This window comes from Brienomyrus brachyistius, chromosome 19, assembly GCF_023856365.1.
Source record: "Brienomyrus brachyistius isolate T26 chromosome 19, BBRACH_0.4, whole genome shotgun sequence".
NCBI lineage: Eukaryota > Metazoa > Chordata > Actinopteri > Osteoglossiformes > Mormyridae > Brienomyrus > Brienomyrus brachyistius.
In genome coordinates this window covers 20413152-20429864 of record NC_064551.1, presented here as the reverse complement: position 1 = coordinate 20429864, position 16713 = coordinate 20413152, and the positions used below count along the sequence as shown (strand labels likewise).

Here is a 16713-nt window from a genome sequence, read left to right as displayed (position 1 = left end):
CAGACAGATTTCAGCAGCAGAATTACTACTCCGCAGTAATACTGACCGAAAAGTAGGATGCTTTAAATCCATGTCTAAGCAGTAAACCCAGATGCTATTAGCTGGTTACACAATATGTGTGTATGTGTATGTGTAAGCCATACATTTATACATATAGATGTACTGAACATTAAATGATCACAATTCTCTGAAGCTCATAGTCTATATATATATATATGCAATACTATTTATTGTGTTATGCTGTTGTAGTGCATCAGTAATGTCTGTCACCTTGTTAGCATTTACCATTAAAATCGGTCTCGCGTAATAAATAAATCACACACAGCTGACAAAGACAAATCAAAATTGGAAGCATTGTTTAATATTGCTCTACTGTTATCCTGAAAGGCATAATTGCAGTTACACATTTTAACCGACTGCAGTTGGGGTGGGGGGAAAGGTCAACCTCTCTTTGCATTGAACACTATATACAATGTAAAATAAATACATTTACACAATTGACATATTGTTGGCGCACACTTTATGATACACATCACAAAAATATACAGGTAATTGTTTTACAGGTGTAGAGCACAGAACTAGATCTACTGACATGGTTTCTCACTGCTGGTTCCTGCGTCTCCCGGATTGAAATTTTTTTTCACCTTCACTTCTCAATTAAACTTCTCGCATGGGACTCCTCCATTCTGGCTTTCATGCACGAACTCACATGCCACGGATGGATTCGATTTGCTGGCAAGTGAAGTGTTAATCATTTAAATACAATGGACAGCACCCATAATCTCTTCTATAATAAAAATAGCAGTTGTTTTTACATTTAATTGTTACTCCTATAATTTGAATGCAAAATAGTTCCATAAATACAGCATTATGATGTAATAAAACAACAAAGTACAACTTCCCCATGTTGCACAATCATATTGCTTCATATAAGAAAAAAATGTTTTTTAAAAGTTTTTCTGATTTTTTTATGGCTAAATAATACCTTTCGTATGATAAACAGTAGGTGGTGTAAAGTCAGCAGAATGTTTCAGCTCTGACCTCAGCTGAACAGTCTCCCATTTCTGCCTCAGTAACTTGCTGCAAAACAAAATCCGGTTTATTGTTTAAATATTCTTCGTGGTGAAGGATATGATAAATTCCAAATTGATTATTAAATGAAGATTCAATTTACTTTTCACTGGAAAAAGAAAGAAAAAAAAACAACGTAACAGTAGATCTGGAATTAGGCAAGCTAGGGTATGGTCACCATTGTTGATCTACAGTATAACTAGTCACGCATTAAGGATATTCAGGGCGGTCCCACACTGGAGACACTTAAACCCTAGTGTTTATAACCCCTACCCTCCAATTTTGCTTTGAGCAAATATGTTAAACAGTAAGACAAACATGAAAACATGTTTCTTAATAACCCCCCTCAAAAAAAAAACATACAAAAGAAGAGCAAAAACAGCACTTTCTCTAATAGTGTAGCTTCTGACAAGCAGAAGGGGGCTTCGATCTAACAACCAACCGGTAAAATGCACTGCACGATCAGTACATACGGAATCACAGTCCACTTCCCTGCTGTTTCATACAGCAACACGGGAGTCCATACACAGCATTTCTAGAACGCGTCCATAGGAGAAGATCTCTAAAACCCAATCTTCCTTTAAAAATACTTTTTTTTTTTCCCGGTAAGTTTTGAGATAAAACTCGCCTGCACCAAACAGAAAAGGTTTTTTTTTTTGTCCTTCATAACCTTCAGACCCCAAAGTATAATATAACTGTGATATAACTTATCAGTATGGAAGGCTCTATATACAGCGTTTTTTTTTTTTTTGTTTGTTTGTTTAAATAAATATACAACTGATTGTTCAGAAGTATTAAAATGCTTCTTGGTTTTAAACCTAAGATGTACACTGTTAATCTACAAGAAATGGTTACACAAATGATTCCTTTTATAGATGATCTTTCATTCTTTTCAATAGTAGTTACTCAGTTATAAGCCAGTAGAGAGATATTTCTGGATGTGTTGATCTAGCGATTAATAAAAGAGCCTTATTAGCAGATTATTAGAGAACAATGCACCACCGGTGTCTCCTGAGGCTTCGTACATCCAGTACTGTCTCTAATTCTACCCTGTGTTTTCAAAAAGCTTACAGCACGAGAACTGGAGTCACCGCGGAAATTACAAGACATCGGTTTTTTTTTTTTTTATGCAACATAAAAGAGAAAAAAACTAACTTCAAAATAAAAGCACGGATAACAAGACACAATGAATAGCCTACCTACATTTTTTCTTCACTTTTACTCTGTTCCATTAATATATCTTAGGTTAGTTTTACAGTCTATAAATTTACAATATACAATGGTTAGGAAGGTTTGGAAATTAAAGAGACTAAGAGACTTGTTAATGTCAATGCGTGATGTGGTGTCGAGCGGATTATGTTTTTTATTTAGTATATTTAGACTACTGACTGGAATGTCCCCAGAAGGCAATACTCAAGATTTCATCACTATTAGATTATTCCTTGTGTACTTACTACAACAGACATGCAAACTGAGGAGGTCTGTGAAAACAGGGGGAAAATGTAAAGTTCAGAAATCACAGCTTTCCTTGGAGGTGACTTACTGTGACATGTAATTCCATAAAGATCAAATACATTGTTATTTTTACGATTTACATTGGAATTGTTGGGCATTTTTTCTGGTTCATCTGATTCGGCTTACAATTATTATGTTTTTTTCTACCTGTAACTGAGTAGATACAATCTAAGAGTTGATGGTCATGAAAACTGCCACAGTATGCCAGAGAAATTAATTATATTAAACCCGACCTTGATCAAACATAAATTGCCTACTTGTGTATTTGCAGATTTTCAGTAATTACTATTGCTCGTAGAAGGATACATTTTTTTCACAATTAACAACTGATACAATGTCTGAAATTGATTAAGCTGATACAAAAGTTCTTAATTACGCACAAAATATCATTAAAAATCTGAAACGTCTCCCTTTAATATATGACTTCGGCTTTTGTTCCTCGTTTCCCTATTAATGTAACGAAAAACGATCAAGCAATATATTTTTCACATTGCATGAGTGAATAAAGCTTCAGATTTCCCTGAAAAGATCACCATGAAATTATATATATATATAATTTTCTTGGAAGACGTGACAGGAAACCACTACCAAATCCAACAACTGTCCGACTGGATGGAAAAACGCTGCAGTTACTTCAGATATCCACCTGCACGAAGTTTCCTAAACTGCACTCGTAGAGTCTAATACTGTGTTCCGTCTCTGTCCTTTGCCAGTACGTTCGCTGTGACGCCTGTAGTTCAGTGGATGGATACTGGCCTGCATTGTGGTTAATGCTCCGCTGGCATCCACTGAATGAATCGCCGTTCCTGGGCAGGGCTGGCTTCATCCTCACCTCTGCTCCAGAAGTGTCACAGAATTCTCATTTTGATCGCAGAAAAAAAAAATTATAAAACAAACAATCAAACAAACGAACAAACTAACAAAAAATAAAACGCTGCATCAGAAACAAAGGGCAAAAAAGCTGGTTCACATTCAGTGCAGTCACAGTTTTATGAATTTATCTCTGTTATAAGTGGTATAGCTGTAAGTAGTAATGAATGCTGTTAATGTTAGTTGTTTCTTTTTTTTTCGCGCCGTTATTTTTCCGTAGCTTGATGACAAAGTTCCTCCGGTGGGCGATAAAATGTCAGCGCCCTCCATGGAAGGAAAGCCGAAGAGGCAGATTCTCCCACCCTACTGCATCTTACTGGGGTAGAGGTCAGGAGGGGGAGATGGGTCGGGGGGCGTCATTTTTAGGGGGCAGTGTCAGACCTTGGCCTCCAACAGCTCCAGGAAGAGTTTGTGCATGGGCACCTTGCCATCCTGCTTGATGCTGTAGAAGTGCTGCACGGCCTTGGCGGACGTCTGCCGCAGCAGTGGCAGGGTCATGATCAGCTTGCCGGCCCGCCGCGGGTCCTCGGCGTGATGTCCGGCCTCGTAGTCCTGCAGGGCCTCGTGGAGCACGTCCTGCAGCTTCTGCACGGCCTCCACATCCTCTATGTGCATGGAATCTTCATGGGGGGGGGGGGGGGGGGGAGTGGCAAACAGGGGAAGCTAAGGTCAAATGCCCTGCATTTTATTAATTGTATAAACTAAGCATATATTATTTTTCATTAGAAGCTTAGAGCATAATGTATGCCTGGAAAACGAATGCAAGAAGAACCAATTTCCAGTGTCTCCAAGACCATCCCCTAAGAAAGGGGCTAATAATTAATGACACTCCAACACTGAAGCATTTCCACTTCCTGCCCTGGCATCACACTCCTGTCTTGTACATGACCATAATCGAACAGGACCCCCGACCTCCGACACCCCCACCCTTGCGCCACATTAATGACATACATGATTTGCACAATTTTTCCAGTGGAGGCCATTTCCACGCCCATGACGAAGATGATGTCATGGAGTGATGGCGCAAGCTGCCCCCTGGAGAGGAGCTACAGCACAAACCTGACAAGACAGAGCTGACAGGATGAAGCCTTAGGACCTCAATGGATGCTGGAGAATGGGGGGGTAACATACTCACTAACATACTCACTAACATACTCACTAACATACTTACTAACATACTCACTAACATACTCACTAACATACTCACTAACATACTCACTAACATACTCACTAAAACCCACTTCATGCACTATGCACCGACTCTCCTTTGGATTACACATTTATAGGAAGGCATTATTAATTAGCCCCTAGTGCGATGTTTTGCATGCTAAACAATACAACACAATGGAGCCCCCCCCCGCCCTCAGGGTGGCCCCTGCTTCATGATTTGGGCTTCCGGGGACAGGCTTCAGGGTCACTGCAACCGTGCACTAGTATGGAAGCTGCATGCACAAATGGATTTTTGTACTTTTTATTTTCCTTGAATATCCCTAAAGTCATCCAATCAAAACAAGGAAAAATAAGCTGCCAACTGCTGATAGGCTAAAAAAAACCCTTTACAGTTTACAGTATGGAGATTTATGGACGGACACGTAACAGATGGTATGACTTTACAAAATGTAAATATCCTCTCTGCCGTTACGCGCCTCTCTTTGCATGATCAAGTGCTCTTACTATATATGAAAGGCATCTTGATAAGGCTAAAGGCGGATAATTAGCTAGGAAAAAATAACAGTAAGATAAACAAGCTACACACGCACACACACACACACACACACACACACACATACACACACTCACGGGGGGGGGGGGGGGGTGTTCCACTGGCCAAATCCACACACACCATCAGGAACCATTACGGAAAGCAAACTAATGCAATTATGTATTTATGAAATCACATTTTTCCCCCCACGATTTAAAAACCTCATGCTCACCTTTGCATTGATTACCAGTGATTAACTATTAAGAGCCAGATCAATAACAAAAAAAAAAATCATTTGTCCAGAGTCAGGGTCTGACTCCTTGGTTGGCCTCTGCCATGCTGGCCGAACAGGGTGCTGTTATCCACAAGCAGGCAAAACCAATCTGTTTTTTCATTTTTCAGCGTGGCTGAGCCCAGCCTGGGATTGATCATCACATATGGCCCCAGAAAACAAACTGTCAATACCTCGAGCAGCGCAGAATTTGAACAAATAGCCTCCTGCCCAGTGGTGCCACTCATCGCGTCCCATTTAGCGGATTTTATTGACATTTCCTTCTTGTAATTAAAGGGAAAACTACTGGCCGGCAACCAAGATAAAGTTCAAAGATGTGGCCAGGACTGGAGGAGATGGGGGACGGGGTGGGGGTGTGGGGGGGGGGGGGGGTACTGGATGCATGATAATAGTGAGCAACACTGCCCCTTGTGCTTGACACCGAGAACTGCATTCCTGGGAAAGTGAAATGCATTTTCCGGATGATACAGTAAGAGGCTGCAATGGGAGGTATATGTGTATGTTGGTGTCCATAAGGGAAAACGTTTCATTTCATGGCAATTTTATGCTTCAAAGTGTGTTCATTAAGGACTTATTTGAAATGTCATTCTTTTTGATTTACTCTCAAGGGATTCCGTCTGTTGGATGTAGCCCACACAGAAAAAAACATTCAATAAATATGAACAGCGCAACACAAAAGGATCTGCTAACCTGAATTAGCAAGTGCTATTGCCTTGAGGGTCACAAACTCTTCCTTCTCCAGCTTCATGCTCTTGTATTTCTTTACCAGCTGCAAGATGGCATTGTTGAGGTCCAGCAGGCCTGCCAGTTTCGATTGGTCCTCGTCCATGATGTAGTCCTCGGCGTAGACCAGCTTGTCCTCAAAGGACAACGAGCGGTACACCACCCGCAGGATCAGGATCTCCATCCACGCGCTCTGCAATAGACTCATTTGGTCTGCCAAGGAAAGAGTGGAGAAACCTGGGAAGAGACAGAGAGAGAGAGCAGGGTGGGGTGAGACACGACAGGACAGGGAAGGCGGTCAAATCCCCTGTCACGCTGAGGAACTCTGCCGTTAACATGCAGCATGCAATAAGCAGGCCCTGTCTCTGTCGCATCTAGTTGTGCATCGGCTCGGAATAGTGATTAAAATTCTGCAATGGTCTCCAAAACTCCGAAATTCCTGGGGGGCATCCTTGCAGGGGAGCTGTTGTATCTCCCTAGCCTACGGCATAGATCAATCCCAACCAATCAGTGCAGCCGAAAAACCGATTATAAGCATAATGTTGGTCGTTCTTTTTTTTTTTTTTTTTTTTAAAGTCTAGGAGGGAAAGGCAAGTTAGAAATGTTTTTATTAGCATTTTATTGATCCTTGGCCAGAAAAATTAATAAAATCACATGAGCATAAACAAATCTGAACCGAGCTGTCGACGTGGATTGCCTATTTATTTCACACATTAAACTTTTTATAAGTTGTGTCTTTAAGAAGATTAAAAAATGAACACTGAAATTACAGCACTGAAGCCAGGGAAAACGCAATGCAAATTAATGAGTATTTCTGGGAATATGACTGCCCTCTGACTCCCTCCACACTGTCGGACTTCCCCAGTGGGAACGCGGTCCGATTTCCCGTCACGACTCCTCCGGCACGTGATCGGACACAAAGCTTCTGATAACCACGGCGTCAGGGTCCATTTGCAGCGGAGTGCCAGAGGCCGGACCCCCTCACTGAGGCCGTCGCCGGTGGCACAGGGCGGCCATCGCGTGCGCTCCTTCCGCTACTGTTTATCTCCCACCGCTGATTTACTGTCCTGAAGTGTGAACATCTCTGATCTCATTAGGGGCAGCCAGACAACAAAGAGCAGTTGGTGCTTTTCCTGGCCTGCTGACTGGGAGCCTCAGCACTGCCAATTGGCAAGAACACCCACATCCACTTAATAAAATCATCAAAGGGAATTAGAGGAGAACTTCTTAAAGGGGGTATTTAGGCTGAGGCTGCTGTGTATTCACGTGGGGGGGGGGGGGGGGGGGGGCGTCTCCAGAGAGGATGGCTAGCTCAGTGAGGAGCACCTACAGAAAAATCCCATACAAGTAAACACGCAGATGCGTGTGGGTGTATTTATGAGTCCTTGTAGACCGATAGCCAACGGACAGGAAGTCAAGACTTAACAGGAGAGCACTTATGTCCCGCATCAAATAAAACAAAGGGTTATCTACAGCATCAAGGATTAAAAGACGACATGAAGCCGAAACTCGATATAGCAAGAGCTTGCATCCAGCACCTGTCTAAAAAGCCCCTATGATGCTCACACATGGCTGGGAAAACAGGCAAAAAAGAGGGAGTGGGGAGAGGAAAAAAAAGGTTAGCTGAGGTTAAGCAAATTATGAACGAGAAGAACGAAATGGACAAGTGGCGTGTTGGTGGAGTCGTGGGTAATGGGGACGGAGCGGGGGGCGCGAGGCAGCAGATGGACGAAGCCTATTGCCTGGAACACTTTCCCGTGGCGATCCAATCCCAGGCTCTGCTGTTAGTAAATAATTAGATTTACACATTCCGGAATTGCCACACATTCCTCCGCCGAATAATTAAAAGCGGGATGATTAGTTTATTGAGTGGAAGGTGGGAACTTTTTTCCCTCCGTTTTTTCCAAGATCCGACTGGTGATTTTATCGGGGGGGGGCTGTGTGTCTTTACTGCTGGCTGTCTTGAGACTGCGAGGGACCAATTTTTTCTTATCTGGAATGATTAATACAAATTCTGTTTCAGGGCGCATTAATTAAGAGATACAAATCTACACTCTCATGGCCAGATCAATACACAGAAGAAAAAAGAGGCTCGCGGTCCATTTACTGGTGATGATGAAGAGGGATCTCCACTGACATTACGTGTGGAACAACATAAAGGCACGTCACCGTCCCTTTTATGCCTACGAGTGCCAAGGCAATACAGTATTTCATATTTCATTTTAAATCTAAGGCAAATCCATATAAAACCTTCTACACAATGAAAGTGCAACAGATAAACATGAAACCACAGAAGCAAGAAATATACTGCAAATATACTGAAGACCAACATGTATCTGCCCTGTGAGACTGGTATTACCATCCTGTACCACAGTATATAAAATGCGTTACCTTAGTTATGATCTGTCTGTATTAAAATGGGCCACAGCTCAACCCAATCAAAATAAATAGACAAAATCTGGGAATAAAGTCTGAAGGAGTTTATAATTAATTTTTAATTGCAGAACTTGTGGAGACTTGGTCTCATTTAGGAAATTGAGTGCAGATCTGTGAAATATGTAACTTACTGTTGACATTTCTAGCATGCTCCACTGGACTAGACCTCATCGACAGACCAGGGTAACCTTCCCCCCCCCCCCCCCCCCCCGCCCTGCCCCACCCCCCAAAACCACACATAGCTGGCAGACACTGCAGCCATTTGATACAATTCTTGGTTCTCTCGTCCTTCTGAATGGAGCAGAACAGCTTGCTGGGAGAGTGCAGGTTCCACGCTGGATAAATGTTTGTCTCTGGCCCAGCATGCTGGCAGGAAGGGGCTCTGGTTTGGATTTAACCCCTGTTGGGCAGGACAGGCGGACAGGGCAGCGGCTGGCCACCACACTGCCTCGGGCCGGTCTGTGTGACGAATCTGTTTTGACTGTGTGAGAGACGGGGTTGCCTGGTCAGGAATGCAGGGAACTGCAGTCCTCAAATGACTCTGGGGCCTCTGTGTTGCTTTCGACTGGTTTTGTGCTTATTAGGCCAACAACCACAGACAGTACAAACACATGACAGATGCTCAGTGTCTGCAGAAAATCCTCCTCCCAGATACCTGAGGTCCTTATGCCTTACTTTCCTGAATTTCCCATTTTTAATTAATGTCATCCAAGAAGCAAGACTTAAAGTACACATGATAGAAGCTGGACTTTCAACAGTTTTATTCTAAAGTGTAGATCATTACTAAGGGAACACGTTTTATATACTGTGGTACAGGATGGTAATACCCGTCTCACAGGGCAGATACATGTTGGTCTTCAGTATATTTGCAGTATATTTCTTGCTTCTGTGGTTTCATGTTTATCTGTTGCACTTTCATTGTGTAGATGGTTTTATAGGGATTTGCTTTAGATTTAAAATTAAATATGAAATATGCCTTGGCGCTGGTAGGCATAAAAGGGACGGTGACGTGCCTTTATGTTGTTCCACATGTAAAGTCAGTCATGTGAAATCCCTAGCCAGTATATCCAGCCTTGATCTGGGTGTTCGGTCAACAGACTGAACGTGCTGCTATTACACAGACCTCCCATTTGGTGTGACCCTTCACATAAAGCAGTTCCTCTGTTTACCACTAATAAATAAACATCCGTTCATTTATAGCTCAACCAGGAATGACTAGACAGAAGTAGGACCTTCTTTTGGGCATAGACCCAGTTTGTTAGAAATAAGCCTAAAACTGAAGAAAAAAAATAGGAAGAGGAGGAGGACAGCCAGCCAGAAGGTAGATGGACTCAGTCGTCACAGGAATGAACATGCCTCTGAGAATCCTGAAAACCCAGACAGCAGACGGCACACGCTAAAGAAATGCCGTCTGGATGGTCACCGGGCGACCACACCGGCACCAGATATAATAATACATCTGTTCATGAGGACCAAGAAGTTTTTCTAATTGCACATTTGTTCCATCTTACGTTCCATCCTTAGAATGCATGTCATTACGTGGAGGAATAAGACATAGCATTTTATGGGATGGGTAATTAAAAATCCGGAGGACGCTTGTCCCTAACGAGACAATGAACGACATCCTGAAAGCCAGGATTCCCAAAGAAAGCACGCCAGAGAATTCAGCAAATGAGGTGTTTCTGTTTCAGTGAGAATCTAATGTATGTTCACCTTGGCCTCTACGAATATTCTCCTTGCTGTGCTTGATGCAAATGAAAAATGTATGAAAAATGTATGTTTTAGCTGTAAAATGCCCTTTTGAAAAACACTGGCCTGAGCAGAGTATCTCTATAGTCATACGCCCAAAAACATCTGATCATACTCATTAAATGCGTAAAGCCACTTTGCTCAGAGAAAACGCCGCACTAAGGCTACACTTTCCTTTCTGCCCTCGGAGAACACAAGCAGAAATGTAACATTTTGTGATCCTCGCTTAATCTTCCTCCCCTAATGCGGCACTCAGACTGCTGCTGCAAATTAAGGTATTAGACACAACATAAGAGGTAAGAGGCAAGGAACACAATATAGAGACATTTAGCACAAAGGTATGTCAAATGTTTTGTCTACAGTATCATTTAATAGACCCACTGTAGCTCTGTTCCTTTCTCAATAGGTTTGGAGGGGGGGGGGGGGGGCGGCACAAGAATTATAATGGGCACCACAACACAGACAGATCATGAGTCACTTTTTATTGCTAAAACCAGAGTGGAATGAACCAGTCTTTCATTAACGTAACCTCTGCCTTATTACTGATAACAATTGGTTCAGTTCTGGCCTCCCCCGTACCCAGGATTTATACCCAAACTGTGACCAGCCCCCATCCCTGCTATGCCGACACCTCGTGGTTCAGCCTGCCATCTCGCCTGAAGAGCGTCTCATAGCATGCTAACAATTTTGTTTAATCTACATTTGAATGAGTTAATACAATTTTGCCCAGTAATTTGTGCTTATATAAAAAAAAAACGTAGTTCTGCCTTTATTCGATCTTTTCATAACTTCAAGAAAGTAACTGGGCTTCTCTTTATTCTGTTTTCTTGTTTTGCAGTAAATAGGAACTTGGGCAGCCTAAAATTTAACAAAATCTCACTGAACTGAACTGTACAAGAGCCCTCCCCACCCCAGCCCACCTCCCACCCCCACTGCCCGAGCCATGGAAAGTGCCAGGGAGGAAAAACGGATCTTTCTGCAGAACATAATTGCTTTACAAACGGCAGGATCGTGGAAGGTGCCGGAGGGAAGCGGGGATGCAGGGTTGTCTGTTAATCACAAAGTCGACGACAGAAGCTCTTGCTTCTGCTGCAGATAATTAGCAACAAGCAACGCGCCTGATTACGAACTTTCATCACGGTGATCCGTTTGAAAAATTGCCAAGGCGACCAGTTAAGATGTTACGGATTATTGTATATTTCTTCCACCTGATTAGATATCAAACTTAAACAGCAACAGGCATTTTAATGTAAAAGGATAACAAAAACTAAAGAATTTTCTGGACTGTTAAAATAGCACGCAGTTGAATACACATAGACTACGGCCATTGAATGTCACCTCTGGAGAAATGATGTCTCCCTATGTCATGTGATCGTTTCCACTCCCCAAATTCTCCTGCATTTCCCCAACTCAGCAGATTGCATGTTAATTAGAGGAGGCCACCATGTTTAATAAGATTTCAGTTCAGTATTGTATAATGTAATACTCAACACAGTCCCTCGAAAACATTTGGCAGAGATTTAACAAAAAATGGCTTTGTTGAGCCATCCATCCATCCATTCATTGATCCATCCATCTTCTAATCTTTTATCCTGGTCTGTGTTGCAGGATGGCCCAGAGCCCATCCAAGGTAGTAGAGGGCACAACTCTGGGGGACACCCTAGAAGGAACAAAGGGGTATTGCAGAATGCCCAGCTAATGTCATATGGTCAAAAGAAAAAAATCCGGATGACAACAAAGGACAGTAATCAACAGCTCCAATCCTTTGCTTATGCTAATGTCTGCTTTGTTGAGGTTTTCCCAGCAGTATGTAAGAAGTTGTCAAAAGAATGTATTTAACCATGTTTATTTCAAGTTTCAGTTTGAAGTATTTGATTCAGTTTGAAAAATTTGATGTGCGGACATACAGCTTATGATACAGTCGGGTTTGTAAATCCTAACATTTTCAAAACATGCTCGGCTGTCCTTGCATGGTTTTGATAAAACAAAAGAGAGAGAGAGAGGGAGAGAGAAAGAGAGAGAGAGAGAGAGAGAGAGAGAGAGAGAGAGGGGCTGTGAGAGATGTTCTAATATGTCTTTAGCCACACCAACTGTAAAGACAAGACAGTACTTCTTTTTCATGGCAACATGTACCTTTTCATCTTGGAAAAAGGCACCAGCTGAAAATGTTAATTAATTGTTACACCACTGCTTCAGGGCCATTATGCAATGTAATAAAGGCTGTGTAATTATGAAATTTCACAGCTATTACTGGGGCTGATGGTTCACATGTCATCATCGGCCAGGTTGAATGGCTTTACTAGCACATGGCTCCCTGTGTTGGAACAGGTACAAACCTACCAGGTCCACATGAGGACCTGACCTGGCTGCCCTAAGAGCTGCCAGCGTATAATGTAACGGAAACAAAGAAAATATATTAACATGTACTGTGTATATATAAGAGCAAGGCTGGGGAATTGGTACAGAACAGCTGTGCGATTTGGCATGCGGCCTTGAGAGATGGATACGATTCGCCGTGGCGCAGAGACAAGCCCGGCCAATCGCACAATGCTAAACCTGCTCGAGCCACACCCCCTTTCTTGTTGCCGACATGTTCCCTTGAAAAAAAAAAAACTGAAATAAAATGACACGGCTATTGTCACAGATTCGATCCTGCTGCTCGATGGACTCAAAGATAGAGGTTGGGTGGGGACAAATTAACTGCATATTGTGGCCCCCCAAACAGCACACAAGCACACATATGCATCCCATGTTGTCCATGTGACCCTAAGCACACAGATAATAAACAGCACACTTACAGTACTATCGCAAATTCAGGACCAACAAGTACTATTATTACTCTGAGTATTATTATTGCTGTCAGAGTATCCAGGAGGAGGTGGAGCGGCTATGCTGGCCACTATGTGCCTCTCAGGGAACTTGCGCACGAACGAACAGAGATAAAGCCGATGACAGGATGACATGGGCAGTGGCGCCGGAAGGAGCAGGGATGAGGTTTGGTTTGCATAATTACATCCATCTATCTTTATGCACCAGCAGCACTTCGCAAAATTGAAAATACAAAAAAAATTTGACCGCTCATTCTGATATTTAATGAGTGGCAAACACACGGCCCTGATTTATCGGTTACTTACCCATGTGACATATTCACATTTTATTAGATGGAGATTACTATGCCTACAGACCACGCCACTCACTCCGGCCTGATGGATCGATTTGATTTACAAATGTAATCAAACTAAGGAGAGGAGAAAAAATGCGATAATGCCCCGTTTCTGCACGTCGTAATCGCCAACACTGCCCCTCGGCCGCGGGAATAGCTAGGTGTAGCTCGGTTGCGCATGCCTGTCCCACAGACAAAACGGAAAAAGCTCCATTTCGCTGAATACCTGAGCCTCTGCAGGGAACAGAGATGCTTCCCAGTCTCTGTACCGCTGAGATGACGTCATGTGCAGGTACCCCAGCTAGGAAAGGAAGCTCTAACGAAATCGCTCTGTGGCACAGAGACGCGTCAGAGAACTGGACCAGCACAGGGGAACAGGGGACAATATCTATTTGTTTTGCAGATGCTGCCTTATATAAAAGTGACTTTGTAGGTCAAGATTTCCCTGCCTTGCATAGACAGAAATCCTGTTTAGCTATTTGCATTGCGTATTTTCTCTATAAATCTCAGTCCCAGTCAATTAAGCAGTGGTCAGAGCTGTTTCAGGTCTAAGATTTTGCCTTTTTAAATTTTAAGACCACAGTTCTCATGAGTGTCCTAAATGCAGCCTGGCTATACGTTTTAATGCCTTTTTCTTTATGCATTTAGGTTATTTGTTAGGGAATTTTTATGTGCTGTACTTGCCTGCACACCTTCCACACAAGATACAAATGGCTTTTTTTTATACAAATATTAGCTTACAATTACAACACTGTTATCAACAAAAATACCTCAGATGTATCAATGTATAGAGTCCAAGCACTGTGATGACAGCGGACCATTTTCGTGCAGCGTGGTGCATGGGGGTTGGGGGGCTAGGACACGTAGACATGAAGGTGCTGACTCAGTGTGACACCCCAAGGCCTGTGTGACACTCCCTTCTCCACCGTGGCACAATGACTCAGGGTGGCTTGACAGAGTGGCCTGCGTGTGAATGCTCCCATGTCTGTCAGAGGCATTAAAGAGTCCCCCAGTCCTGAGCCTTCAAAGGTCAAGCATGGGGAAGCCCTCTATTCCCAAGCGGGGAATTAGAAGAAGAGTTCAGAAGTCCACTCTCCATCCCACCGCTGGGAGTCTGTTCAACATCTAAGCACTGATGGAAACTCTATTCTCCTTATTACGATTGCACTGAGAAACGTAAAAAAAAAACACATTTACTGGGAACATTCTGCCAGTTCATCTACAAGCTGTATAGTCTGTTAAGCCACGAGGCTGTATTAAAAACGAAAATATGTTCTACCAAATTGTTGTACAACCTAGCAGTTCAAGGTGGTGAGATTATGCTGCAGCAATGTTAGCAAGATTCAAAACACGGAAGAATTTAATAATTCTTTTTTTTTTTTTTTTTTTTGCGTACCCTTCCAATAACGCTGTGATACGTGTAGACCCATACCTGTCATCGCAAAACGCAAACCCGTCCGCAGTTAATATAGCGTCCGACTCACCGCGCATATTGGCATATAAGCCCTTACATAGATCGTGCATTTACTTTGCCGAAGACGGCTTAGGTCATACATCAATCAGCATTTCCAGCGGTGACAAGCTCGGGCGGGTGACGAGTCGCGGACACTCAGAGATCGCCCGGCGGGGTACAGGAAGGGAGGCGCGGTGAGGTGGAGCTGAACCGCGCATCGCCGCAGATTAGACTGCGGATCGGGATGCTTTTGCTTTCAAATTAAAACTGAAAATTCAAACTCCATTTCAAATACCGATGTCCCTGAAAGACCTTCGGAACTACTTCAGACTTAGCAGAAGTTAAATATTTTGCAAATTATTAAGTTTAACTTTTTAATTAAGATTTTTTTTTTAATTCTGGGAAAATCAAACCACTTGAAACAAAAATGTTTTTAATAGAGTAGAAAATTTTATCCAGTGTCATGAATCCTCACCTTTAACAACATTACATTTTCATTAAATTACCTATATTTTATATATTTTTATTGTTATCCGTATATAATTTATTCTGTTAATGCTGTATCCTTTAGAAGGAGAGTAAGAATCTTTCAGATCTTGAATCTCAGTAGGACTCCTTCCCAGGAATTTTCCCCATGACAGTTAAATCAAAAAAGTAAAAAATGTCCGTGTCATAGGCTGTAATTCCTTCTTTTCCAGTTGATTTGACCAGTAAAAACTCGATCAGCCAAGACCTCCAGTGGAATGTCCCAGCATCCCCATAGTCAGAGACAGAGCTCATTCCTATCCTGTCTGTCTCTCCTTTAAGAAGGGGCATCTCAAAATGAGGTTCCTGCGTCCAGCTTATATCAGACGGCAGCTGGTTGCATTTTCCAGATGCTGTAAGGGGTTTTTACTAAAGAGAGATGCGCGAAACCAAAACGCAGACATATGAGCGCAATCCCTCCCGCATCTGCACTCACTCACGTTTTCAAACTCTCGCGGTCACGCAATAAATCTTATGGCAAATCTATAATATTCCATTATGAATCTAAAATTAGCTACATCAAAAGCGTTGGGGTAACCCTGCATTACCCCTAAAAAACCGTCATCCCGAAACGGACCGTTTGTGCACTGTCACTTCCGCTGTGGTTCCAAAGTCAAACTTGCTGCATTACTAAGAAGCTGGGCAGAAAAGATAATTGCTTTCGTTTATAGGTAAAGATCTCCAGTCTGTTTACAGGTAAGCTATACGCTGTCCTAGATTTTTACTATTATTTTCCTCATCATACATATTTATGTTCCGGTTTGGGCATTTTTCATTACCTTCACAAACATATGTTGGACTTATTATTACAGTAAGAATTTCAGACTGAATCTATTAATCTTGCCAATGAGACCCCACAAAACAGTTTCCAATTTGTGTAGGTTTAAAGCAGTTGTGTTAACTTTCTTAGCCACCCACATGTATTTAACATCATATTTCACATTTTAGCACCGTAATATAACATTATAGGCGATGGTTTGCTCGCGTAGCTCTGTAGAATTTCACTTGACGCCATGTCAGAATCGCTCAGGGCACCTGTCAGACCATAAAATGATAGCTTAAAAAACACGCAAACCAATATGCATGGAAAAATGCTTAAAAATGCACGAAATGGTCTAATTTTCCAGAGTACTTTCTCAATACGGAGTAACGTTGGCAAAAATGAAGAATTTTAACTGCATTCGGGAAAAACACGGACTGTTTCATTATCCTGC

The 16713-nt window shown here is 42.4% G+C and overlaps 1 protein-coding gene across 3 annotated transcripts in view; it reads right to left on the bottom strand.

Annotated features, from left to right (window-relative positions):
- Nucleotides 1–333: 333 nt before the first annotated feature.
- Nucleotides 334–16713, bottom strand: part of LOC125714682 (estrogen-related receptor gamma) — a 112712-nt gene continuing 96332 nt past the window's right edge. For all 3 annotated transcript variants that reach the window (XM_048985518.1, XM_048985519.1, XM_048985517.1), the window contains 2 exons: nt 6141–6410; nt 334–4076 (listed from right to left, as the gene is read on the bottom strand). In XM_048985518.1, the coding sequence (XP_048841475.1) occupies nt 3832–4076; nt 6141–6410 (515 nt within the window). In that variant the 3' untranslated portion in view covers nt 334–3831. The remainder of the gene's footprint in view (nt 4077–6140; nt 6411–16713) is intronic.